The following is a 22069-nucleotide window of genomic DNA, read 5'->3' as shown; positions in this document are numbered from 1 at the left end:
GTTCAATAAACTGATTTAACTTAAATCAGTTAAGTCTGATATTATATCCCTCCAGGTTTGTCTTAAACTGGTTTTGGCCATTTTGAAAGTGGTTTATATGCACTGAACTTTTGTTGTGTTAAGGAGCTGAACCAATTTCCGATCACTTATACCAGTTTACATGTAATTTCTGTCCCTAGCCTAAAGGGAAAGGGCGTCGGTCAACATACCGTATTATATCTGCTTGGGACTGGGCTCAAGATGGGCAAGGCTGAGAAACTCCTGGTTCACACTCATTTTCTTACTTATGATTCCCATAAAACATTCCTACCACTATGATCCTGAAACAGCAGCAATCATCCTGGCTACACAAGCCAGGTTAATATGGGCCAATTAACATTTCTTAAGCCGAACTACAGTAAGATCCACCTGTTTGAATTTGACGAGGGAAAAAGGCTGGAAAACATGCCCTCAGAGACACTCTGACTCACCAACATCACTTCCTTATGGCTTTGACACTAAAAGCAACAGACTGTCATTGGCACAGCCATTCTGGAGCAGGAGCATAAAATAGCTGGGGAGTCAGATCATGCGTGCGCACACACATGCACACACACTGGAATCAGGAAGGCCAGCTCTACTTTCACTTGACCTGGTGTGTCTCAGGAGTGCCTCCATTAGGCCTGATCCTCTTTTCACTCACTGCCTAAATCAGGAGTGTCTTTCATTTCAAACAGTGACTGTGGTATAAAACCTGCCTCAGCAAGATTAGACTTGGTGCCTACCTGTATTGAGAAAAAGCATCTCAAATAGGTGACCAGCCTCACAGGTGAATCTGGTGGTGGGTAAGATGGGGAGGTAACAGCAGTGGCGTACACCTCTAGGTTCCCGAGTTGCACCAGTTCAGCATCTCTGGCACCTGCTACAATTAACTGCTCATAGGATGCATGCAGCCAGCCCAAAGGCGACCGCTCAGACAGCCTTGGTCTAGTAGATCAGGCGCTGGTCCGAATTTCAGAAGACCCAAATTCTAGTTCTGCCTCTACAACTAACCTGATGGGTGACCCTGGGCAAGCTGCTTCATCTCTTTCTGCTTGTGCTCACAAGTCTGTGGAATACTAACGCTTATTGCTTACTTCATGTCTAACACACTTTGAGATGTACAGCTGAGAAGAGCAAGGTATCAGCGTTGCTATCTTGCATCAGTTAGGAAATGAGTTGAGATTTCTAAGTTGAGAAGTAAAATGCCAAACAGCTGAGCATCAGATAATAAAATAGACCAGTGGACATGGGAAAGAGATAAGAAAGACTGTGTTTATTTGAACAGCCACAGGAAACTGGAGACTGAAAAATGCCTGGAAAAAATCCAATTTTGTTTAAAAAAATGACAACGTGTTGACATTTTATACCTCGTTTGTCAAACCCCGACTGGTGCCATACTGCCATGTCAAGTTCATGATCTGTTGTTGTTTTGGGGCTTATCACGAGAACACCCCCCATTGGTCTTGTTCAAAGATTGCATGCTGCCATTCCCTGTAATCACGCTGGTAAGTAGTCTTTCCACTTCCCTGGGCAGAATTTGTTTCTCTTCATTTTCTGTCTCCCTGTGGTAGAAATAGTTGAAGTTTGAGACAATGACTGGAACAGGAAGTGCAATAGTTAATACCCCTGCAATAGCACACAGAGTCCCCACGATCTTCCCTCCCAGGGTGGTAGGGCACATGTCACCATAGCCAACAGTTGTCATGGTGACCACAGCCCACCAGAACCCATCAGGGATGCTGGAGAAATGAGACTGTGGCTCGTCCACTTCTGCAAAGTAGATCGCACTGGAGAATAGGATGACTCCAATGAAGAGAAAGAAGATGAGCAAGCCCAGCTCCTGCATGCTGGCTTTGAGGGTCTGTCCCAAGATCTGAAGCCCCTTAGAGTGCCGGGAAAGCTTGAAGATACGGAAGACCCTGACCAACCGAATGATCCTCAGGATGGCGAGGGACATGTTCTGCTGACCATTGAGTTCGCTGTGCTGGATCAGCTCAGTGGTAACAGTCACGAAGTAGGGGATGATGGAGACAACATCAATGATGTTCATGATGTTCCTGAAGAACTCAGACTTGCTGGGGCAGACGATGAACCTGACAAAGAGCTCAAAGGAGAACCAGATGATGCAGGTGGTCTCTATGATGAAGAAAGGGTCTGTAAAGGTGCTAGGGACCAGCATGGCTTTGGTCACATTGCTAGTGACCTCTTTGGTGGCCTTAAACTCCCTTTCTTCTCGGAACTCAGGCAAAGTCTCTACGCAGAAGATGATGATGGAGATGACAATCACCAGCACTGAAACCAATGCCACACCCCTGGCAGCGCTGGAACTCTCCGGGTACTCGAACAGCAGCCAGAACTGCCTGTGAAAGTCATTGGTGGGCAGGAGAGTCTCGGGGTCTTTGATAAATCCTTCGTCTTCCCTGAACTGGTCCATAGCTTCACTGCCCAGTTCATAGAAGGTGATCTCATCGGCAAAGATATCTATTGGGACATTGGCTGGGCGCCGGATTTTCCCCCCTGACTGGTAATAGTACAGTATACCATCAAAACTAGGCCTGTTCCTGTCAAAGAAATACTCATTTCTCATGGAGTCAAAATAATGCATCCTCTTCTCTGGGTCTCCAAGTAGGGTCTCAGGGAACTGATTGAGGGTTTTAAGTTGGGTCTCAAACCTTAATCCAGCGATGTTTATGATGACTCTCTGGTCACCTTCATCCATATCCATCCGTTCTGTGCCCAGGTGCTCACTGAATTCAGCAGAAAACTTGGAGAAAATGGTTTCATTGTTGGCATTCTCGCTATTGATGAGGATTCTCCAGTTGGACAGGAGGCTGGCACAGCTGGGGCGTCCCTTCTGCGATTGGCTAGCTGAGATAAGGTCGTTTGAATAACAGGGATCTTCCACTATCTCATCGACATTGTCAAAACTGACTAGTGCTACCTCCATCTCCTTCCAACTGGGCACGTCCATCATACAGTAATCAGATTAGCAGGATAAATCCCCGGGTCAGATACCAGCAGCTTGTGTCTTTCCCACGCTATGATGATCTGAAAGCAAACACACAGAGAGACAGAGGTGAATTGTGTGTGCATGCTTATGATGCTTGCTTTCTTGCAAAGAATTAAATAGATCAGCGTCCATGCAGCCTTTACTTTTTTTAACCAAATATCAGTCGCACTTAGGGATATTTCATGCTTCTGTTATCTCTGTCAGTCTACGCTTCTGCAGACTGTTTTTGCATACATTCATTATTGCAATTAAACCTTCCAACACACATTAAAATGTCCAAGGGTAAAGGGTGAGGTAGCAGCAGAGCTTAGGATAGAACTCGCGTGTCCTGGCAGGAAATGCCCTCCCACGCTTGCAATGTCATAGTCCCTCTGAAGCCTGGATTTCAAATTGCTTTGCATGTGCAATCACAGTAACGAAGCTTCACAAATTGCAGCTTGGGAACGAGGTTAGAGTGACGCAGTGGCAGAACCTGGAAAAGAGCTCAGGAGTCCTGACTGACCGCTTGAACCAAGAGAGACGTGGGGACAGAGCCCCGTCCTGCTGAAGGCAACGGGCAGGGGTTGGCTCCCAAGCCAGAAATAGATCTCTCCCAATGAAGCAGATCAGCTGTGCCATGATGCATTGCAACACACGTGATTTGCTTCACCAGGCAAAATACGTCACCCCTTGCCCTGCTATTGATGGTATGGGACAAGGGGGGTGGTGCATTTTCCTGGGGCATGAGGGCTCTAGTCCTGAAAAACCCAAGAATTCCTGAGCCAGGATCAGGCACCACACACTCTGACAGTCCTGCTCACTTTTTCCACTCCCCAAGACCTGCCTTGTGGAAAACCTGCAGGTGGATCTGTCCCCAATTACCCAGACAGGGCCCTGGGTACCCCAAGGGTGGGTCTGAGTAAACATGGAGACCTAGACTTTCCCTGCTCACCTAGACCTGTCCCTGGGATCTCTGAATTCGGTCTGAGTAAGTGGGGAAATCCTGCTTCTCCGCTTATCCAGACCTGCCGTGGAGTTTCCAGGTGCCGGTCTGGGTACCTGACTCTTGGCATGGAGATTGCCCAGGGTACCTCTCTGTGAATGGGGAAAGCCAGGCAGGGCCCTCAAGCCCCCAGAGAACCTCCCTGGGGTGGCTGGAGAGTACAGGCGGCTCAGGCTATCTGCACTGTCCCGCCACAGAGCTAATAAATGTCCACTGCAGTAAAGCAGCAGAATTTATGACTACTTTTTGTTGATTTTCCTCTGATGTGACCCAACAAAAGGTAGGGACATCTATACGCTCGCCATTTGTGCCACCATAAACCTTTTTATGGCAGTGCACATGGGTCTCCAGGCAACACCTATTTCTACCCTTTGTCTCTCATTTGAGCTGATGAACTGAAAATCCCCTGCATCTAGGGACACTGGAGCAGTGCGCCTGACTCCAGACACCGTGTCTGAGGAAAGGACGGTTCAGTCCTCCTTGGCCTATCTGCTAAGGCAGACACTGAGGGTGTCTCTGGGGGATATTTTGTGACTTGTGCACACATCGCACTGTAAGATGCCCAGGCCCCCCCCCCAGCTAATTTCCCATGGAGCGTGAACCATTAGAGACCTGAGCCATGAGACCTGGCAATCTCATTGCCACTCCCTAGAGTCAGGTCACTGTGTGGCTTATCTTGACTATATAACAGTGGCTCCAAAAGTCATCTAGTCCAACCCCCCGCCTGAGGCAGGATCATCCCTATTAAAACCATCCCATTCAAGGGCTTGACTAATGGCTCACCTATTGCTAAAACTGCAGAGTCAGCCCTGTCATACAGCCACAAGGCATAGCATCCTAACCTGCCACAGGTAAAGCAGAGGGACAACAGTGGCCAGCGCCCTGCTGCTACAAGGATTGTTAAAATATACTTGAGAGGTCCAGGAAGGCTATACCTCCTACTACACAGCATGCATTCGCAGTAGCAGAAGAAGCAGGAAAAGAGAGCACGTGAGTGAGTGAGCAAGCTAAATCCTATTTCACCTTCATGTGCTTAGGTGGCACTTTTGTAGCTGTCTGCGTTAACATAGTTTGGGTTTGTTCTGTTTGGACCCACCAATTAAAAACCCACTGCTTTCAATTTAGGGGAACTAAAGCCCCCTCACATGTACAAACGCCTGCAATTACCAGGCACTCAAGTAACCTGGCAACTTTATCACATTCTGCCACAATTCACTTCCGTTTCAGTGGCTCAAAGAAATGCACTAAGTGCTTGTATGTCTTAAAGAATACTTATGTGCACATCTCCGTTGAGCTATTCATACAGTCTCTTCCCATTAGTTTATTCTCTGCTGTATCATTAATTTGCAGATAAAGTCACAGAGGAGCTCAGGGACCATATAAAATGATGGAACTAGTAAAGATAGGTGAATACAAATTGGAAGTAATTGGAGTGAATCTTCTCTGATACATTCAGGATCATTTGCTAAAGCTGGCTGAAAACTTTTCAGATGAAAATTTTCCAGTGGGGAAAAAAAAAGCCCTTTTTTTAATAAATGGAAACTTTCTGAGGAGGTGTGTCAATTGTGACAAAATTTTGTTTTGATAAACAAATCAAAATGATGCACTTGGAGGATGAAGAATTAAAGTGCTCCATTCGGGTAATACCAGTATTATTTGAATGGAGCCATTTAATTTTTCATTTTGAAAGGACACATTGTAAAATGTATTTCAGATGATATTACGCATTCTCATCTGTCATAAAGTAAGAATCCAAATGAATGCTTCATTCTTTCAAAGACAACATTTCAATAGACCAGAATGATTTGCTTTTTTCTTGAAAATTCTGTTTTGTGGGAAACGTTTGAAATTCTGGCTTTCGCTCCAATTTGAACCAGATTTCAAGATCAAAATAATTGCTTGCCAAAATGAAACTCCAATTTCTGCAGAGCTTTACTCTCTGTCTTTAAATACTTCATACCTACAACAGCTCATTGAGGAAAGAAAGCATTATGACCTGCATTTTACAGACGGGAGAACTGTGGCGTTGAGTGGTACATATCCTCAATGTTACATAAAGGTATAACTCTTGCTGTTGTAATGCATTTGGCACCTAAACCGCTTTGAAGCTCTCGGCCTAGGAGCCTTGACTTAGATCACTTAGAAAAGCGGTGGCGGAGCAGATCAGGGCCTGACCCCATGCGGTGCTGAGAGCTCTTCATTCCCACTGACTGCAAGAAGAGCTGAAAAAGCAGACTCTTTGCACAAGCCCAGAACAAAAAACATTGGGAGTCCAAGTGTTTTCCTCCATATGAGTCTTATTTGAAGAAACATTTTAATAAAATATGAAAAATGTTCATATGCACTGCAGTGTTCTGGGGATAGGAGAATATTCCTCTCTTCTCTGAGTGACCCTCAAATGGAAGTGGATGGTGTCCTGTGGTTGTCCTGTATTATTTCTCATATGCTATGAATATGAACCAAGAGAAAAGAAAGACGGGAGGTCAGTGATTAACAGGGAAGAGGATCACCCACAGGACACTGGAGAAGAGCAGGAAGAAGTATGTCATCTATCTTCAGCTTCCTCTGGGCAAAAATGAAGTTTATTTCCTACCTATGGGGACTTTTTTTTACCACCATTAATTTTCCCTGAGCCTAAGAAAGGGCATGCGTGCCTGAAAGCTTGGAGAAAAAGATTTTTTTTTTTTTTTTGCTATTTCTTAGCTGGTCTAATAAAAGGCATCACCTCTGAACCAAGAAGGACACATGTGCCTGAAAGCTTGGAGAAAGATAATTTTTATTGCGATTTCTTAGTTGGTCTAATAAAAGGTATCACCTCTGAACCAAGAGTTGTAGAGTTTTGCATTTCTTTTTGTCCAGAACAAGGCACAAATGTGTGTAGGAGTGATTGGGGCCACCATGCCAATAAGGAGAAAAGAGGATGATGGCTACAAAATTAGTCCTTTTCAACACGGCTATAGGCTCGCTCTTCCCAGGGAAGTACTTTACTGCAAAATCCATGCCCAGAACGGTGGGAGTTAAAGCGTACAGTGGATGATGACGTCCACTTCAGGGCTCGATTCAAATACATGCTTCACCTTTAGACAGCTAGGCTGAAGAAGCTGTCGAGCAGCAAAATATTTCTTCTGTTGGCTATGATTCACCCTTTTTAGACAGCGCTTTGGAGTTGGTTTTTAAAGGGAAACAAAGGATAGTAGAGCAGCTGCTGACTCAGAGACTTCTAACTAAGGAAGCCTTGATCTGTTTGAAAATGTAAGTGGGGAAAGCATTAACCCCTTCAGCTCCGTAGTTCAGGCTCCGGTCTCTGTGTTTTTCCTTGGCGACTTAGAAAATGTGAAGTTAATCACGGGAAAAAAGCAGTAATAGGATCCAAGTCATCTGGCTTCCATATTCAGCTTGGATCTTGGCTCAGGTCTGGCCTAGATCTAATGTTTGTTGACTGACCGTTTTCATTTTTGTCATGATATGCACATCTTTCAAGTGACTCAGGGCACACCGAGCAGGATTATGGGATTCACACTCAAATAATGCCATTTTATGTGCTGCTTTCTTGCTTTGGGCTATGTGGTCTCATTAGATCTCATGACACATAGTGCGGAGGCAGGAAAAGCCAGTTAGATGCTACAGGAAGTGCGGCTGCTGTGTCAATAGGCATCAGGCTGTGCTCTGAGACACACTGCTCATGGGCTAAAAGTCTAAGTGATGCTTTTGTTGCTTTGTGTAACCAAAAAAAAGAAAGAAAGAAAAAGAAAGAAAAAAAGTCGCTATGGATTGACCCAAAATAAATGTCTTTTGAATCTTTTTTTGGGTGAATTTAAATATAACCCCACCACCCTGTCGGTTTGGATGAAGTGTTTCAAACAGAACGGAGACATTTTGTTTTGCGTACAAGCCTTCTGGTAGGCATGAGGGTTTTTTAAAAGAAAAAAAACCCCTGAAGAGAAGCCCTCGATGCGATGTTATTTGGAATTCCAAAAAACCCGGGTTTCATTTTGAAACTACTGAAAATGATCATTTAGGAACAGGAGCTAATGAATTTATTTGGTGAGTTCATGTTTTGGTTGAACTGGATTTGCATTTTTTTTTGCTGAACAAGTTGCAGCTGAAAGATTTTACCTGGCTCCACCCAGGGCAGTGTGAAGATGTGCTGTTTTGTAGGAAATGCTGTCATCTGAAGGATTGAAGTGTTATTTGCATGCCTTATAATATTTTGAGGCCCTGGGTCAGGGACTGTATCCATAGGGTGTTAGGTGCTGTACATATGAAAACACAGCCCTAGTGCTAAAGGCTTGTTGCTGCTAAGGACAAACCAAGACCCTGCCTCCGTGTGGGAGCCATCATTCTCTTCCTCCTCCTCGCCTTTGTCACAGGTGGGACTCCCAAAGGGGAGTCATCTCTCCCCTTCCTTCTCTCTGGCATTTCTCTGGGCAGCAATAGTGGTGGATTTAATCAGCAACTGCTGAAAGTTGGCCCTGCTTTGAGCAGGGGATGGGACTAGACCTCCTGAGGTCCCTTCCAACCCTCATTTTCTATGATTCAATGAACAGTTAGAGATCAGGGTGCTGCAGAGAGCAGCAGCACGCAGTTTAGGCTGGAAATCAACCCCCAATGAGATGTCATCCTTGTGTATGTGAGAGGGGAGAGAACGGTAGGTAGTTGCCATCTGACCCCAGCGCTCTTTCCTGCCTAGGCAGGGGGTCAGACTCAATGGTCTGGTGAGATCCCGTCTGACCCTAACACCTATGAATCTGTGAATCTGGACAGGGCTACGGTTGGCCCTGCCTTTTGCCACAAAAGTGATAAATATATACCCCCCCCCTCCCCCGGACCACAGAAACCCATTTGCAGGCAGAAAAGTAAAGCAATAATGGACTGCTCAACACCACTCCAAACCATGAAATGATATTTGGAAACTACTTTGCATGGTTGTCTTTTTTTCTTTTTCTTTTTTAGAGCTAGGGAATAACAATACTTGTTGAAAGACACTGAAGCACAACTGGAAACGTATAGGAACAGCATCAAGAAAAATTTTTTCTTCTCTCAGGAGTACAATTTGTGGGTGCAGCTGCTCTCTGTTCCTCCAGAATTCACCTCCCAAATGCATTTGGTATCTGGTACCATTGGTATCTCACTGTATCACACTCCTTAAACAAAGAGCTTTGGCTTTTTTTTTTTTATAAGGATGCATAATGGAGAGCAAAGCCAGTTATTTGACATCTGCACTGGGGCACATAATACCATTATACAAACAGGAAGAATCTGACATAAAAATCAGAGGAAGGCCAGGTCTGCTGTTTAGGTACAGGCACGTGGCTGAAAAGATTTCCTGGTTCTGCAGTAGATTTCCTGGGAGAAATGGCCATAGTCACCTTCTTTGTAAAATGCTCTGAGGTTAGCTGTGCATGTGTTTACACATTCATTCATGCACCATAGTTACTGCACATTAAGTTTAGTACTTGGATTACCAAGTACTACATCAATGTTCGGTAACTCTCACTACTGCACACTAGCACCGCGGTGCGCATAGGTTTTTTTGGACTTTAACTGTACAGTAGCCTAATATGACCGCGCAGTCATGTATTAGCACAGGTTTTGTCCAGCGTGCTACTGTGCACTGTTATTCGGCTACTGCGCAGTGAGCGTCTTGTGAGGATGCACCCAGTGAGGATGACGATTGATACTTATTACACAAAAGGGCTAAACTGTTTAAGAAACAGTTAACCCATGGTGCGGAGACTGGAGTTGACATGGGTGCCTTGTGTCTGAAGACTACTTAAGCCCTGGTGTGGGGCCCAGCGCTGATCAACCCCCTGTATTTTAGCCATAGTTATTCTTAGAAATGATACCAAATCACTACAGATAATGAAGCACGCGCTGTAAGGAGATCTGGTTGTGGTCTATAATAAACACGTCTTGCTCATCCTATTGCATTCTGCCGTGATGCTCCCTGAGATTAACAAATGCTTGGCCTGAAGAGCAGAGCTGGTCTCAGACTTTCCACTGCACATTAAATCCTGACATTAGGGGAATTCATTTTGTTTCTGCAGCAAAGTGAAGGCAGCAACTTGCGCTTTTCATTGAAACTCACTGTCAAGAAACCGCCACATTTGAAAAACTAAAACCAGATTTCAAAGAAAGAAAGACTGAAAGAAAATCCTTCCGGGTGAATCAGTGCTTTCCATGTGGATCAAAGCATTTCACGCCAATCCTGACTTGATTGTCTATTCTAATGTTAGTTTTAATGCAAAGTATAATAAAGGGCAATGCAAACAGGCATTTTGAAACGAAAACTAAAATCTTTTTGTTCTGGTGAAGTCAAAATGGAACATCAAAAGGTTTTTCTTGTGCACCACCTCATCAGAAGGCTTTGCTTCGGCTTCTTTCCCTAAACAAAAGCACATCAAAATTGGCCAAATTCCCCAGTGAGATCTGGCCAGCAGGGAGGACGCTCTCCCACCCCTGTTTACTCATGAATAAATAGTAAATGCATGCTGCCAAAAGCTGTTTGGAACCAGGGCTCCCTCCTTTCCAAGTCTATGTCAGTAAGAGATGCTCCCTCTGGGTTTTACGAGCTTCCCTTTGGCCCCACATAATCTTCCTCACTTGGCTGATCGTTGAGCGAGCTTCAAGAGGAGGACTAGAGGGCCCACTGGACACCATGTAGCCCAGGGGTGGCCAATCTGTGGCACACGTGCCACCGGAAACCTCTGTGTACGGCACGCAGCAGAGCAGGGAGGGTAGGGAACGTGGCAGCTGGGAGCAGAAAGCAGAGCAGCAGGTTAGGCAGGGGAAGGGGATCACAGTGGCACTCAGGGAGGATGCAGGACACACAAAAGGGTTGGCCCCTACTTGCCTGTCCCATCGCTTCATAGTTATAGCCCTGTGTTAGTCAGTGGGAAGTGAAGGTTCAAGTCCCCTCTGGGTAAAGGGGCTTAAAACTTGGCTCCCTGGCCAAGTGCCTCAACCACAGGGCTAAAAGGCACAGGGGCCTCCCCTCCCTGCCACTTGGGGATGTTTTGCACATACGCGAGTGATCCTATTTTACCACCAGTTCTTGAAGCCAAAAATTGCATTTATGCAGTATTTCAGTGCCACTGAGGTATGTGAAGGTGAGATGAGTTTTGGTGGTAGTCTGAGCCAGAAATTTATCTTTTTTCCCCCTTCTAAACCATTTAACATCTGCTTCCCAGAATCTGATTAACTAATATCCCTTATCTTAAATCCTAGGCTGGAAAAAAAAAATAAAGGTCACTTTAGAGGGTACTACGCGGCTTTTTTTTTCTAGCGCATTTTTGCAAATTAATCATTTTTTGTCACAGTTTCCCTCTCCTTCCACCTCAAACCCTGCTGTTGGCAAGAACGACACATGGTTTGCTTCTGCTTCTGCTTCTGCTTCTGCCTGGTGGAGATTATAAACACAAATGATCCCTCATACTTATTGCAATTAAAAACTCTCCACCTGAAAACTGGGCATGCTGAGCAGATTAGAGAAGCCGTAAAATTGCTTTCCCCCTCCCCAGTTTGCAATGCCCCTATATATCACAGTCACCTAGGGACTTACCAGCACAAGGCAGGGCATCCTCAAAGCTTTGTGCATTTCTGAAGTAAATAATTTAATACAGAAAGAAATGTGTGGAAGGGAAAAATTAATTTGCACATGCCTGAGAATGAGGTCTCTTTGGGATAAAAGGAAGCAGACTGTATAATTTGCCAGGCTCCCTTCTATTTTGTTAAACTTTATAATGGATTGCTTTATAGCTAGGGGACTGGCTTTGCCTAAGTGCAAATGGAAAAGAGGGGTGTTTTTCAGTTTTAGAGCCTGGCCCCTATTTGTCCTAACCCAAACTGATTCTGCTAGGGAAAGGCTTTTCCTCTCCCACCCATCTTCATAGGGTACTTCAGATGCACAAGAGGAAAGCATTTGTTGAGCCTGTGGATAATTGTGCTTTAAAACCTTTGGATGGTGTGAGCTGGGATGGAAATGAGACAACCCCTGGGAGCCGTGAGAAAAGGGAGAAATGAAGGCAGGTAAGCCCTCCCCACACCCCAGTTCTGTGTCAGCCATGGTCTCATTCCTTCAGTGATACACCACCTTTTATTCCCCCTACTTCGTGACAAATATTTTTCTCGTGATGCCCCACTGCATGAGATCCCCTCCATCCGATTCATTCAGCACTGCAGGGCATCGAAGGAAAGAAATCTTTTTTTCCTCAATGAAACAGGGCACAAGCCTGCTTATAATCCCCAGTAATGCCACTCCATAACCGCCTCCTGACAGCGGTGAATTCTTGCTCATGGCATGACTTCCAGACTGGAACGGGGAGGAGACGGCGAGACAGCCGTCAGCAGAGAGATTTAAACAAAATACTCTGATATGCGACTCCAGAACAGTATTAAAAAAGGGAAAACCCAGGGTAAGCGTTTCCTATCCTCCCAAGAGCCACTGTATAACTCAAGGTGCCTACCTCTCTCCTGCAATCACAGGTATGCCGGGCTCCTTTAAACACAGCACGCTTACACTTGCACTGAGTCAGGGATCGCCCCAGCGGATCAGGCAAGCGGCACATTTTAGTCCCGTATCCCGTTTCCGACAGCGCCTGCTACCAGATGCTTCAGAGGAAGATGCAAACAAGTCCTGTAGTGGCTGATTGGGAAATAACCTACTCATAGGGGAGAATGTCTCTCTTCTCAGAGCCTGTCTGCTAGTGAGGCTTTGGCTCTTGCCCCAGAGCAGGAAGGCTTATATCCCTTATTAATAAATAAATAAATTACCCTAGCCAATGTGACTGTGGATGTTCTCCGGACCCATAAACTGCCCACTCCCCCCTGTCTTATCTGAATCCATCCAGCTGAGCTCCTGGGTGGCCTCAGTGCACTCTTAAAATACTTAGCCTGGAAGGTACCCCCAGAGATCTGGTGGCAGTACTGAATTGACACCGGCTAATTATGGACTATTCATTTGGCTTGTTTTTGATGATGGAAGGACCCCTTATTTTTTGCAGGGTTTGAAGCCATTATGCATCCCACTATCCCACCCCTTCTCCTTCTTCCCTTCTCCCTAACCAGCCCGAATCTTCTCATTCTCTCCTCCGAGCAACATCTCACCAGGCCTAGGACCATTTTTGAATTTCCTTCCACCCCTTCTCAATCCTGTTGAAGATGAGAACACCACTATTCTAGCTGCAGCATTATCTCCTATTTTTTGGAGCTTGTATCTGAAAGTCCTTTGCTTTGACTGCCGCCGTACGTAAAAATGTCCCTACCGGTACCCAGACCTGTTGCCCCAGCCATTTAGAGTTAATTTAGAGCCCTAGAAGTAAAAGATTTTATTTGTCTTCATTGTTGACCATAAATGTCCTTTGTTTCCTGCACTGTCCATGTACCCAGCTAGTGAAATCCTTCTGAATACTTTACAGACTTTTCTCGCCTTCATTAACTGGAATCATTTGGTGTTATCCACAGGTTTTGCCAACTTACTCCCCATCCCTTTCTTAATATCAGAAAAATCATTAATAAATACATGAAAGACTGGAAATTTGGAGTGCTCCACTGGGACTTGGGCTCTGCTCCCACGTGGCCATAGGCAAGGCAGTTTCCTTTTCCCTCCCTCAGCTATACAAAGGGAGTAGTGATATTTCCACCTGACCTTGAGAGCCATAGATCAAAAATGCTAAATAAATGCTGGGCATTGCCATGTTTTCCTGCCTTTTTTTTTTTTTTTTTTAGTTAAGTTGGGTGACATTGAAGCAATTTAAAAAAAATGATTGAACCTCACTAAATATAAATCTTTTTTGCTGGAGCCAAAAGATTTTACCCAGCTCCAATTACAAGTGCATTCTTTACTCTCGACTGTTTGAAGCATTTATACCAAAAACGTCAGCCTATAAGGCCAGTCGTGAAATGCTGCCTCCAGTTTTTAATTGTTCATTGGTTGCCCATGTTCCCAAGCATTTCTTCATCTCTCTAGTTACAGAGGCAACACATCTTAAGAAAGGGAATAGCTTTATACACATTTGCTCTCCTTCGTAGATTAATTTTTAGAGAGAGAACAATCAGACTGCAACCTGTCATGCAAATAGAAACCTGTTAGTAGGGATGTTTGCTAATGGAGAATACTAAGAGGCTTGAGTGCAATAGCATAGAATAGCTGTTTTGATTTAATGTCAACCTTGGATCAAGTCTGACTCTCCAGTGAATACAGAAATGTATTTGGACTGATGCTCTTTCTTCCATGAGCCACGGGTCTTTGGACACTTCGAGCCAAACCTGCCCTTATGGGAAAGATCTGAGAAGTGTGCAAGTCTGCAGCAGGTCAGAGCAGATGACCAGCATATTTTCCATTCAGTTTTTACCATGTAGCTGAATAATTTCCATCCTAGCTACCCGACAGCCACATTCATCCTCCTGCTCAGCCCTGCACACAGTTTCCCAGGTATGCTCCTTTCAGACACCTCCTTCTGAAAATTCATTATAGCTTTTGATGACAACTTTTCTGTTTCAGGGGCGCAGGCAGAAAAAAAAGAAAGAAAGTGGAGGGGTACAGAAACAATGCCTGCCCCCAGGAACCTGCAGGCTTTGCTATGCATAGAAAAATGACAATGACATTTGGCAGCCTCTCAGCAAACATGCAAAATGCAATGCTTTCGTTGCGACAGTACAAAGAACACAGCCTTGTACTTGTGTCTGTTATAACTGTTGTATTTCAACAACTTCACTCCACTGGGCAGTGTTCCCATGAGCAGCATATTGTGACTACCGCCTTGCTTTCACCACATGAGAGCAGTGCATTGGCCCCTAGTGTAGCCTCTAGCATCCAGTGCCACACCTGGGACTTAGAGATGTCTTCCCATTATACACTGGGATGGGGCTCCTTGGAGAAGGTAGGACTGGTAGCTTGGGAGCCGCATTCTGGTGGCAGAAGAGAAAATAATGGAATTTGCCATAGGGCTGCTATGGCTTGTATTATGCAGGATGTCACACAGGACGTTCCTATATATCACTCTTGGCCTAAGAAGCCGTATTCATATTCTGGTTTAGGAAGTGACTATATTGCACAGCAGAAGTTGACCATAGCCACATTATAAGGACATGTCAGATGGATAGATCCTGAAATTATAGCAAGGCCAAACTATTCAGGTTGTGCCAGGAGAATTTTGGTACTGTACTGGGGTAACATCAGCTTTAACGGGGCTGCAGTATTAAACCAAGAGAGATTCGTCCTAAATGTGGTAGGCTTGTGTATGATTTGGGCAGGTGACTGCACAGGCCACAGAGTGAGGCTCACTTGGATCAAAGAGAAATGACTGCCTCTCCCAGTCATCAAGCATAAAGCCTCATGCTTTAAAGTGTGAGGATATATATACACACTGATCACCACCACATGCAGCTGCAGTGAGCTCCGGCTGTACTGAGCGGCTCCCCAGTGTTACGTCCAGTAATATTAAATTAGGCCTTGTACCAGGTATTATTTCCAAGACTAGGACAGAGTGGCTAGGGACAGACATTCAGAAAGCTGAAGCATGAATTGATTCAATCTTTGCAGGTTAGTCTAACATGCATAGATTGAACCAATTTTCAAGTGAACAGACATTCACTTTTGACTCCAGAAATTCAGGCACATGCCTGCCGCAGCTCAGGCCAGAAGCTGGGGGGTGCTAAAATGAACCCTCGGATGAAGGGAAACTAAGCTGGGGGTGAGGCCAGGCCCAGGAAGACCTGAGTATGACTGGGGAGGGGTTTAAACCCTGACCCTGGCCTGCAGAGACCCCAGCTGGTCTGCCTGAAGTGGAAGGGAGAAGCAGCCCATGTCAGGGGTCCCCATCCCCTACACCCCTGCTCACTTGCTGGCTGGTGGCAGGAGCAGGGGCAGGGCTAGACCCAGGAAGCTTGAGAAGAAGCAGTGGTTTAATCCCCCCATTGCAGGAGGGGAAGGGATGGGGTGCAGGCACCGATAAGTTCTGCTCGTGCACCTGGGACCATGTACCCAGGGCCACAGCAGCCAGACACCAGTAGCCAGAGGGAAGGGCAGTGGGGGGAGGTGTTTAATCCCCCTATTGCTGTCAGGATCTCTTTGGGAGGGGCTCTGAAGTGTGAGCTTGTTTTCTACTAATATACTGTGTTTCTTATCATATAATTAGCTTAAGCCATTCCATGCAACGCATAGTAATAAACTTATTTCCACTTACTACAGATGATTAATCTTGACTACATTTCCCAGTTTTAGATATCTATTTCATTCTTAGGTGGGGGTTAGTTTTGCTGCCGATTGTTCATCTGTTCCCAAGCCAAATTTCCTTATTTTGATTGGCCCATTTCTTATTTTGACGGTGGTCATCCAGACAAGATATCTCCAAGCTTCTTCTTTTTCTTCACCACAAATGGATCATGGTCAAAATGACCCTCATGTCATCTCTTGTTGCTGAGTTGCAGCTTTGCAGCTCAGTTGAAACCAAGGTTAAATTGGCCAGCCCGAAGACTCATGCTAAGCAAAGTTACGAGAACAAAAACTCAGGCCCCCAGGCCTCCCAGTCCCGACACCAAGAGGTAACAAAAATGCTAAGGAACAGATTCCTAAAGGGACTTGGTCATGGTAATGCTGAGCATGACTATACCTACATTTTAAGCACCCAGAAAGCTTAGATAGGCACCTACAATTCTGCTACTGAGCCTGTCCGGGACTTCCACCATCTTGGCCGCACGGAGCATCTCATGCCTACATCACTTCTAAGCCTATTGGGATTCACAAACCAGGTATTCCTGTACCTAAGGCCAAGCCATGTCAGCACATACCTAACATGCCCCAACAGCACAGAAGCTGGGACCACTTCCATTCAAAACCATTTCTGAAGAAGGAGGTGATGATGGCCAACTAAGAACAGGGCTCTTGTGAATCACTCACTTGGACTTAGGCACATACGTTCTGCATAAATTGCATTTTATGAACCCAAGACCTCTTCTGAATGTGGTCCCCAAGCAGCTAATTGTTTCCACCTTCTTTAATAGTGGACAAATCCCAATATTTGGGACAACTGCAGTATTTGGGACAATCTCTCACTCATGCAAATCTCCTTATCGACTCCAGTGCAAGTAAGTTCTGCATCTCCAATAAGTATAAATATAGAAATCCCCACTTTACTGGCCTTCCTGGGACTTTGGATGCTCCACCTCTCTCAAAGTCAGGCCAGGTGCCTGATTTTAGAGTAGATTATCTGTTAAACACCCAGATTTGTTGATATTGCACTTAATGTCCAGACTTGTTGTGCATCCACGGTTCTACCTGAAGTCAATAGGAACCGGCGTGTTCAGCACCTCTCTCAGCTTACATCAGGATGTCACTAGCTGGGCATCCCCAAAACTGAAGCCTCTGCAACTAGAAGTCTGTCTGAGAAAGTCTGGTCCACTGTATTGGAATATAAAACCCTCTCTCTTGTCTTTTTTTTGTTTTGTTTTGTTGGAGTTTTTTTGTTAATGAGCCACTTGTCACTGAGGGGCATGTCTTCCTGTGGTTGCTTAGCAACTCTGCTAATAGTGCTACACGCACAATTGAAGCTGGGATACTCTCAATGGTAAGAGAAGCTAAGCTAAACATAAAACTAGGATCCTTCTCTCCCCACCCCCAGCAAGTGTCTGTTTATTGATAGTTGATAATATCTGGGGAATTTTAAAGGCTGCACAATGCATTAAAAAGTAATAATTCAACAACTTGGATTTATAGCTGGGGTTATGGAATGATTATAGCAGAGAAAGCTGCTTTAAGCAAGGAAGAGGATAACAAAAAGATAGAGGGGCAAAAATTAAGGGAGTGCAGAGACTGCCGTTAGCAAATCACATTTAAAATAGCAGGAGAAATAACGTAAGTGATGCAATGCTTACTCATGCATGAAGAGGTGATAAGAAAAAGCCAGGCTGGCAGTTTAAAGGACAAGTCAGATGGATGGGGATTTTTCTAGCACCAAAGGGTGTGGAAAGTAAATGCTTCACTTGAATGTTTGCAAAAGAAACCGGTGATCAAAATCCAGTGATTTGGATGCTATTACATTTGCTCCTGGAAAAAGTAATTACAAACCTAAAATGGATTTAATCATTTATCCCCTCGGCTCAGCGCTTCTGGAAATTACATCTATTAAGAGTTATAGCAAGCGTTTACAGTGTTGCTTGTAGATGAATAAAAATAAATCAATAAAAATTGAGGGTTTGCAAAGGAAGTAGGATATTTGATTGGTAGAGTGGTATATCAATGACGGTATGATGGTGATAAAGGACAGCAGGTGAAAGTTATAGTGCAATAGTTTCAGAGAACAAAGGATCTGTACGGTTACACTCATGGAAGTGTTACCTGACTTCATTATTTGTACGACATTATCATCTTGGGGCTCCGACCGAGATCAGGGTCCACTGTAGCTTGTGCTATACAAACCCAAAGTAAAAGACAGTGCATTTTCTGATGATTTTACAGTCTGAATAGATACCTTTCACTGTATAACCACATATTGATTATACAGTGTTAGAAACCTAACAGGCAACATTAGCTACAACCAGAAACTCTTACCCAAACATTGGAACGCAACATTTGTAGAATAAGGAGCAATTGCACACTGATATAATATACTAAATAATTTTGTATTGTAGGTCTTTTTGACACACACATTTTAGTTCAGGTCTGGATCTGAAATGCATCCCTGTAATGACAGATAAAGTAATAAATACTATATAGACACTACGTGACATGTGAATGGTATGCATGATGGTATACAAATGTTGCAGCACAGACTGACTACGGAGAGCAAACTATGCTCTTCTGTTTACCACGTGTCAACGTGTGAACCACAGGGTATTCAATCAAACTGAAAACCAAAGCATTTAAAAATGGCTGAACTGATTTTTACCACATTGCATAACTGGCTGGTGGAAGGTTTCAATGAATACAAGCATTAAAAAGATTCAAATAAGGATGAGAGGTTTAGACGGATACGGGGACATAGCTCATAGTTCAATGAGAGACTTTAAAAACAGGAGGGGTGTAAACTCTCCTGCTTCAGGGCTGGAGCTAACCATTCCTGTCCCATAGCAGCTGGGCATTTCAGACTTCTCATACATTGCTCAGACACAGCTGGACCTATGAAAGCCGGTGCTGGGTGAGATCAAGCCATGGCTTTATTTGCTTTGGTGATTCCCATAAATGTCTGGACTCACATCATAAACTTCATTGAGATCATGGTGTTTTGGCTCCCTCTGAGAATCCAGGCAAACTAGCAGGATGAAGGCATACGGTCCAGCCTTTAAGTCATACCCCTGCAGCATCCAGCTGCCAACACTTGGAGATCTATAGTTCAGAAATCCCGCCAGTGTGCTAACATGATGATGGTGTGCCACCGGGAGCAGGAGGGAGCAAAGAGCTGAGATGGCAGGAACAGCAGCACCACATCCTTTATTCGACAGGAAGGAAAAGGACCATGAGAAGACTGATTAGAAGAGCCTTCATCAGGCTGACTGGTCTGGTCAAGCACAGGGCTGTGAATCCAGACACCTGCAATCTCTCCCTGGCTCTGCCACTGACCCGTAGTCATGTCATGTTCTTTCTCTGTGCCTCAGTTTCCCAATGTGTACAATCATGGTACAGTGCATCACTTGTCAAGGGTTTTGACTGCGGTAGATAAAAAGCACTGCCTAGCAGCTAAGTGCTGTTCCAAGCTCCATCTCAGCTGGATCGCATAAACTTCCCTGTGCAAAGAGAGGAGGCCCAAGCTGAACTCTTTAGGTTTTCGAAATGCCACCTCCCAACATAATGGTGCGACAGACAAAATATAGAACTGGGCTGACCTAAAATAGCAGGCAGAGAATGGTGCCTGGCTGTGTTACTGCCAGCCTTGATTAATCCTTCTCAGTTTGCATACTTTATTCAGATTTTTGTTTATACAAATAAAAAAAAATCAGATTAACAAGGAACCCGGTACATACAGTACATGCCATGAGTAAGATGAAATCTTTCTGATACCCAGACATACAGGCCAAATTAATCAACTGTGGATTAACCGGGTCAGTCTGTAATTTAATAACAAGAGAGATCAGGGATCAAAGTTAAAAAGGGGCTGGAGTCAGGCAGTATTTCCATATACAAAGGGCTGTTAAAATGTGGCATAAGCTGCAAAAGGCAGCAGCGAAAGACAGATGGTGTGAAATTAGTTCCACAGAAAAGCAGGCATGTTTTTCTAAGGATGCGGGAGTGTCTACAACTTTGATGCGTATTTGGGACTAATCCAACATCCACTGAAGTCAGTGAGACCGTTTCCATTAGCTTCAGAGTTTTGGATTAGGATTTTAGGTTCAGATTCAGGAAGATTTAAGCACAAGCTTAACTTTAAGTATGCTTCATTGCCTTCTGGAACAAAGATGTTCTCCTGAATCAGCCCTTCTGGCTGTGATCATTTATTTCCCACCCAGATTAATAAATACTAAGTATCATCATTATTATTTTCCCACAACCGCATAAGACCTCAGGAGGAACGCAGTCACTTATCAAGGTTTAATTTAGACCATTGCATTAGTGATCTTAGGATGCATCAACTTTCTTAGCAGAGGGTTAGCAAGCAGTGTTTTTGCCCTAGGTGGTAGCTGCATTAGGGGTGGCATAGCTTCTGAGGGGACTATGACCTTTTAATAGAGCTAAATTCATAATTGTTGCTGCTGCTATGATGCCTCACATTCACTGCTTGCACTGCTGTATATACAGAACATGGTACGTCGTGAAGAACCATACTGAAACCATACTTACCTTTGAGGTGCTGAATCACTTTCACCTTTGTGGCCAAGTTGTGGAATCCTCTTAGCTTATTATTATATATTAAATAGTTAAAGAGCTTTAGAAATGAATGTATATTTCGATAGATGGACAAGTACTTATGCAGTGATTGATTAGCGTGCATCAAAGAACCAGTTATATTTAAGATGGCAATAATGAAGAGCCTGATCCAAAGCCAAAGGGAGTCCTTCCTGATGGTTCCTAATCTGCTTTGACATTTATATATCATGGGCAGATGCAGACAAGAACACCAGGCCAACCACAGCCTTACTTTTTGTGCACTTACAAATCTCACTCCTGAGACAGAGGCAGATCCCGGTTTTGGTTCCAGCAGTTCTCTCTTGGACACCTGCATCTATGACTTACCGTTCCCCCAGTGAAAGAGTGGTCGCATCTACATGTGTGATTTACTGTGGAGTAGGCTAATTAACGGCAGAGTCAAGTGTCGCCATCTACACATGCGATGCTATTAGCCTACAGTAAACTACTTAACACAGCCATTACAGCGGAGTAATTAACTGTGATTAAATGTACTTGCAGATGCTGACCATGGGCATACATTGCATCTGCTCAGTATGCCTGTGCAAAGTGGCTGGTATTCACTTTGGATTCAGATTCAGCCAATTTGGGGGACAGCGATTTGATTTGGTGATTCGAAGCTCTGTCCCAATTTGATTCGGCTGAATCTGATTCAGAGATTTGGCTGCTGCTGAATCTCTGAATCTCCGAATCAGCCAAGCCAGGCCAATCCCCTGCCCCTCTCCCAGCCTGGCAAAGGCTGCCCTGCCCACCCCAGGTCCCAGCACTTGGGGGAAAAAAGCCCCTGTTCAGCAGGTGCTGCCAGGTGGGAGGGGGATCGCACTGCCGCACACTGTATGGGGGGCTCTGAACAAGACCCCCTACCCCCCTTACTCCCCCAGCCCCACCACAGGTGCCCTACCTGGGCCGGCTCTGGCCCTTTAAGAAAAAAAAAAATCCGAAAACAACCCGGGACTGACCACTTCTGCCAGCGGGGGCGATCCCCGCTGTTCCCCACTGCCCGGTGCCACATGGGGGGCTCTGCACGAGCCCCTGAAGCCCCAAGGCCACTGCAGGAGTGGTGGGACCCTGGGCTTTTCTTGGTTTTTTTTTTCCTTGAAGGGCCAGAGCTGGCCCGGGCAGGACACCCATGCAGGGGCTGGGGGAGCAGGGGGTCATGGGGCTTGTGCAGAGCCCCCCATGCAGTGTGAGGCAGTAAGGGGCAGCAGGGCTTGCCCCC

The 22069-nt window shown here is 45.0% G+C and overlaps 1 protein-coding gene across 1 annotated transcript; it reads right to left on the bottom strand.

Moving 5' to 3' along the window:
* Nucleotides 1–1302: 1302 nt before the first annotated feature.
* On the bottom strand, nucleotides 1303–3066 carry KCNA10 (potassium voltage-gated channel subfamily A member 10). Its single transcript, XM_019546184.1, has one exon. It carries the CDS (start codon nucleotides 2993–2995, stop codon nucleotides 1433–1435), a length of 1563 nt encoding a protein of 520 aa, XP_019401729.1. The 5' UTR covers nucleotides 2996–3066; the 3' UTR covers nucleotides 1303–1432.
* Nucleotides 3067–22069: the final 19003 nt, after the last annotated feature.

The sequence above is a fragment of the Crocodylus porosus genome, unplaced genomic scaffold, assembly GCF_001723895.1.
Source record: "Crocodylus porosus isolate Cpor-Errol unplaced genomic scaffold, CroPor_comp1, whole genome shotgun sequence".
NCBI lineage: Eukaryota > Metazoa > Chordata > Crocodylia > Crocodylidae > Crocodylus > Crocodylus porosus.
Note: the sequence above shows the minus strand (reverse complement) of the source record. Positions and strands in the feature narration are given on the sequence as shown.

Bases quoted from the DNA above. Each gene is read 5' to 3' on its own strand.
- KCNA10 (XM_019546184.1), bottom strand. From the start codon at position 2,995: ATGATGGACGTGCCCAGTTGGAAGGAGATGGAGGTAGCACTAGTCAGT.